The 5,996-nt window shown below is 45.6% G+C and overlaps 1 protein-coding gene across 1 annotated transcript; it reads left to right on the top strand.

The window, feature by feature from the left end:
• Positions 1-1,060: 1,060 nt before the first annotated feature.
• On the top strand, positions 1,061-2,609 carry LOC107055200. Its single transcript, XM_015299081.3, has one exon. It carries the CDS (start codon positions 1,122-1,124, stop codon positions 2,592-2,594), a length of 1,473 nt encoding a protein of 490 aa, XP_015154567.2. The 5' UTR covers positions 1,061-1,121; the 3' UTR covers positions 2,595-2,609.
• The last annotated feature ends 3,387 nt before the right edge of the window (positions 2,610-5,996 follow it).

A 5,996-nucleotide genomic window follows, 5' to 3' on the forward strand; every position in this document is an offset into this window, starting at 1 on the left:
ACTGCTGCCGGATCCTGGTGGTGACTATCCCCGCTTTACGCAATTCTTGCCTCTTTCTATCTTTTCTATCGCTCGCCTTCCCTTCCCCATCACCCCAATCCTTAATAGCGTCCGTCCTCCCCTTTCCCCATCTCTCTTATTAACATTTATAATAAACTGGTCGGACCAACATTTGAACCGCTGTTTCTTAATCTCACGCCGGGCATACATATTTCTAAGAACCTCCTCTCCCTCCTATAAATTGGAGCGAGACATTTTTTATGGCGTAGTCGGCAGGATACCCGCCGTGAGAGTGTTGTCCTTCCAGATAATAGTCTGAAACTTTCTGCGTGTACCTCCTGGAGTTGCAAGAAGCGATACTTTTTGATAACTTAGACGTGAGCACCTCTCCAGGAAGATCGCTTCATACTCTGAAACTTTACTATTTATGTGTGTACCTCTCGAGGATGTATGAATTTTGTCTAATTGCATTTATTTAATACGTGTGTGCCTCCTCGGGAAGATCTCTCTGCATTTTGTGGTTTAAGGAACCCCTCTACGTGTGCACCTCTTGGGGAAGTAAGATACATGTTTTTTGACTTAGAGAACTTGTGTGCCTCTCCAAGAAGTTTACTCACTTTGCTGAAAATTGTTTATGTATGCACCTCTCGAGGACGTATGAATCTTGTCTAATTGCATTTAATACGTGTGTGCCTCCTCGGGAAGACCTCTCTGCATTTTGTGTGCCCCTCTCTACGTGCGCGCCTCTTGGGGAAGTAAGATACACGTTTTTTGACTTAAAAAACGTGTGCGCCTCTCCAAGAAGTTTATTCACTTTGTTGAATCCTAGAAAGTGTTGTTTTAGCTTAAAATTAACTGCGGATTTTGAAACCGAAGTGTGCCTTGCTTTGGCGTGGTGTTTGCAGTTTTTTGTGTGGCTTCGCAGGGAAGTTGGGAGCGATTTTAAGTTGGTTTAGCCTCTTTGTCCTTGTGCTTTCCTCAACAAAGGGAGGCACGATCGGAACATTTACATTTCTTTAGGTGTGGTGTGCCTCTGTAGGAGAGGCGATAAGGAGTTATTTGTACTTTTGAATAGGAGTACCTCCTCCTCTCTCAGTGTATATCTTTCTGCGTATTTAGAAATGAGCAACAGTATGGCCAGTATGAAAAGTGAAGATGTATTATTTGATCTTTTAGAAAAGCATGGTGCTCGGCCTTCTGTATCAGGGGTGGATTGGGCACGACAGAACTGGTATAATTTGCAAAGTGTTTCAGACCGTATTCGTGTTTTACAAAATGAGGCTCGTACTCGGGCCGGAAAAGGGAAATCTTTTATTTGTGCAGTACTCGGTGCTGCTTTAAAAGCAGCTGTGGAGTTCCGAGAGGAAAAGAACTCTACGGAAACCCAGACTATTCAAGCATTACAGGAATCGGTTAAAGTGACGCAAGAATTGGTAAAATCTCTGCAAAGCCAAATAACGAGTCTTGAGGATCAATTAGAAAGAGAAAAACATAATTCGGTTCTGTTGCAAACAGCTTTTAAGGAGCTGATAACGTGTAAGGACACCGGTGACACTGTTGCTCACAGTGCACCTCAAGAAAAAGTTTATCCTCAAGGGAAATTACAAGAGGTGAAGGAAAGGCTAGATAAATTAGAGGCCTCTCCAGCACACATTCGTCCTTTGATAAAAACTGAATATACTTTCGATAACAGTGAGGATCTAGATCCTCAATTGAATGTTAAGGAAATTCCCTTTTCGGCCACTGAACTGGCCACACTGAAAAAGGATTTCAGCCGCTCCCCAAAGGAGTCTGAAACAGAATACGTCTGGAGAGTTAGTCTCACTGGCGGAGACCAGATCCTACTAACAGAGAAAGAAGCTGAAGGTTATTGGGGACCAGGAGTATTTTTAACCACTGGCAATAATCGTGCTCCCTGGTCCTTAACACAGAGGGCTGCCTATTGGGCAGGGGGTCTCAACCCTTTAGAAAGGGGGGACCCTCTTGCTATTACTGGAACTATCGACCAGTTAGTGGAGAATGTTCAGAAAGCTGCTTGTCTCCAAATGATGTATGATAGAAAGTTGCAGCCACATCATGAATCACCCATGATGTTACCTGTTAATCCGGAGAGATTGACACCTCTAATTAGGGGACTTCCTGAATCGTTAAAACCTATAGGTATACAACTCCAAGGAAAGATACAAGCCATGTCTCAGGGAGAGAGAACCTGGGCAGCGTTGGAGGGATCTGTAGCCCCTAACCACCAGTCAGGACCCAAAGTGTGGACTTGGGGAGAGGTTGCCCAAGAATTAATTAACTATGGAAGAAAATATGGGCCGGTGGTTTCTACCTCCAGTAAATTTGAGCCAAGAGGAGTAAGGCTTGCAGTAGCCAGCCTTGCCTCCAGGCCTCCTAGCCCAAGACTTATTGGAACCAAAAAGGTTTCATCCCCAGTAAAAACGGGGACACGATGCATTGATCATAAACGCAATGGACTTTGGACTCTGGGCTGGAGAAAGGGTATTCCACGAGATTTGATGAATGGATTACCCACAGTCAGATTAGAGAAATTGGTTAACTGCTGGCCAGAACAAAAGCTCAAGGGGAGCTGATGCCTTCGCCCCCCCCCCCCCTCCCAGGTGAGCGGGAGGTGGGTGGGGGGGTGAAGGGTGGATGTTTATTAGGAAGCTCACGACTAAAGGAAATCTGTTAATTGTTTATTTATTATTAGTGGTTATTGTCAAATGTACGGTTGTCTCTTTTCTCTCTTCTATTCATTATGTAATATTCATGTTACCACTCCTGAAGAATCACGGGGTGGTGTCTATGGCAAGTTGCATTGTGTACTGTTGCAACTCTTATGATTGTATGATTCCATGTTTTATACAAGATGTTGTATCCCCTATTTACTTTGTAACCAAACCTGAAAAATGTTTGTAATGATTGTATGAAACATTTGATTCCACAACCCCTCCCTCCTTTACCCTTGTGCTTGCTATCTTCTCTCACCACCATGGATGCCCAGTGTCCAATTTTTAAGCAACCTTTGAGTCACGGGGTGGTGTAAGAGACTATTCTTTTATATCATTGACTCAAAGTTTGCTGAGGAACAAGTCCAGGCAAGTCCTGGGCAAAGGCAGAGAAATCTTTTGTCTTGAGGACACTGATGGACAGGTCCTGGCTAAGGATTGTGAAATCCTTTAAGGAGCACAGATGGACAAGGCCAGGGGCATCGAGAGAGAGATAAGCTGCCGCTAATGGCCGGGAAACGGTCTTTTTGTGTGGACTTATCTCAAGGAAAATGGCCATCTCAGGAGGTATGCACAGGACTCTTGCTCAAGCCCCCAGGAATGTCACGTAGGCAGCAGAAAATGGAGGATAAAAGAGGGTCCAATAACCACAACGGTGGAAGCTGATCCTTCACCACAACCACGGCAACGGGAGAGGCTTATCTCTCACCACGACAGACTTGAGGGGTTCTCTCTGCCAACTGATCTCTCACCGCAACGTGTAGACGGATCTCTACGTGGAGACTGATCTCTCACCACGACACGAGCTTCCTGCCTTCCGATCCTCCTCTACGGACCGTTTGCTGACGGAATTCCCTGGGCCTGCTACCTGAGACCTGCTGCTTCCTCCCCGACCTGCATCCTCTCGCTGCCCCAGACCGGCCTCGCTGCTCCTGCCCTTCGGCCTCGGACCGTCGGAACGTCGTGCAACGGGACTGCTGCCGGATCCTGGTGGTGACTATCCCCGCTTTACGCAATTCTTGCCTCTTTCTATCTTTTCTATCGCTCGCCTTCCCTTCCCCATCACCCCAATCCTTAATAGCGTCCGTCCTCCCCTTTCCCCATCTCTCTTATTAACATTTATAATAAACTGGTCGGACCAACATTTGAACCGCTGTTTCTTAATCTCACGCCGGGCATACATATTTCTAAGAACCTCCTCTCCCTCCTATAAATTGGAGCGAGACAGTGTGCAAGGGGATCTCTATTTCCACCTTGGAGTTGAAATCTCACCATCTGCCAGAAAGCCCCGCCCCTGCGTCATCTGCTGTTTCCTATCACCCTTCCTTCCCTGTCCCCTCTCCTCGTCCTTCCCCAAGACCTCTCTCCTCTTCTTTCCTGATCTCTGAGGAAAAGGGAAGGACTGGGAGTGGCATCTTCTGAGCTGCTGCACCACAAAACCAAGAATGCAGCGCTCAGCTCCAAGCTCCCTGAAGCCTCCAGGTGAGCCCCGAGGAAGAGGTCAGGACTGAGACTGGTATCCTCTGAAGTTCTGCACTGAGACAATGGGAGGAGTCCAGCAGATGGCCCCGAGCCCCCTGCAGCAGCCAAGTGAACCCTGTGGCAGAGGGTAGTGCCTCTCTGTTTTTTGGTACATTAGTGTGCACTGGGACTCCTGTAACCCCTTCCTTTCTCCCCAGTACCCTCTGGGATGAGGCCCTTCCCTAAAAAAAAAAAAAATAGGAAGCTGAGAAACTGTGTGATGGATGATTGGACAGTGATGGGAGGTTAGAACTGACTGAGTGGCCATGAGCCAGCAGGTTGCCCTGGTGGCCAGGAAGACCAATGGGATCCCAGAGTACATTAAAAGCAGTGTGGCCAGCAGGCTGAAGGAGGTGATCCTTCCCTCTACTCTACCCTCATCAAGCCTCATCTGGAGTACTGTATCCAGTTCTGGGCTCCACAGTACAAAAAAAAGACAGAGACTTTCTGGAAAAAGTCTCGCAGAGGGCCACAAAGATGATAAAGGGCTTGGAGCATCTCCCCTATGAGGAAGGCTGAGAGAACTGGGTCTGTTCAGCCTTGAGAAAAGAAGATTGAGAGGGAATCTTATTAATGTTTATAAATATCTTCAGTGCAGGAAACAGAGGGACATGGCCAACCTCTTTTCAGTGGTCTTTGGGGACAGGACCAGGGAAAATGGCCATAAACCGGGGCATAGGAAGTTCCACACCAATATGTGATAGAACTTCTCACAGTGAGGGTGACGGAGCACCGGAACAGGCTGCCCAGGCTGACTATGGAGTCTTCTTCTCTGGAGATATTCAAGACCAGTCTGGACACCTACCTGTGCAACCTGCTGTAGGGAGCCTGCTTTGGCAGGGGGGGTGGACTTGTTGATCTAGATGTCCCTTCTAAACTCTACAATTCTGTGATTCTGTGATACTGTGATCTTTGAAACATCATGAAGAATGGGATAGGTGCCTGAAGACTGGAGGAAAGCCAATGTCACTCCAGTCTTCAAAAAGAAGGAGAAGCCAAGAAACTACAGGTCAGTCAGCCTCACCTCTTTCTCTGGGAAGGTGATGGAACAATTTATTATATATGTCATCTCCAAGCAAGTCACTGTGTATTCAGCAAGAGGATATCATGCTTGCCCTATCTGGTAGCCTCTTAAGATGTCATAACTGGATGGGTAGATGAGGGGAAAGCAGCAGGGACTGTGTATGTTGACTTCAGCAAGGCTTTTGCCAGTGTCTCCTACAACATCCTCCTAGGTAAGCTTAGAAAGTACAGAATAGAAGAATGGATAGTGGAGATAGACTCAGAGCTGGATTACTATCAGAGCTGGAAAATTTATTAGACGATGACTCCTTACCTTAGACCATTATGAAGAAATTAGTACATCAAGTGATTGATCATATGCTAGTAAGAAAATGAGGCCAAGGAAAGATTCATACAGCAAACCGGCTTTCCTTAAGGAGCAGAAACGATAGTATATCCCTGATACTTGTACTGATTTTACAAAAGAAAAACAAACAAAAAAAAAAGAAAAGAATTTGACATTTAAATCATTAAAAATATCTTTGTTTAGGTGGTACTTTAAGAGAATTAAGAAAAATACATTAAATTTTCCTGTTTAAAAAATGTGTGTCTGATCTCATGTCTTTTATTTATTTATTTATTTAATTATTTATTTTCTTTCCCCCAATGACTTTCTAAGGTAAAGATAACCAATAATATCAGAACAATCAGGCAACTCCCTCATCACTATATAAATTGTTT

Source organism: Gallus gallus, chromosome 1 (assembly GCF_016699485.2).
Source record: "Gallus gallus isolate bGalGal1 chromosome 1, bGalGal1.mat.broiler.GRCg7b, whole genome shotgun sequence".
In the NCBI taxonomy this organism is placed as follows: Eukaryota; Metazoa; Chordata; class Aves; order Galliformes; family Phasianidae; genus Gallus; species Gallus gallus.

Excerpts from the sequence above, each read along its gene's own strand:
- LOC107055200 (XM_015299081.3), top strand. The coding sequence starts at position 1,122 with ATGAGCAACAGTATGGCCAGTATGAAAAGTGAAGATGTATTATTTGAT.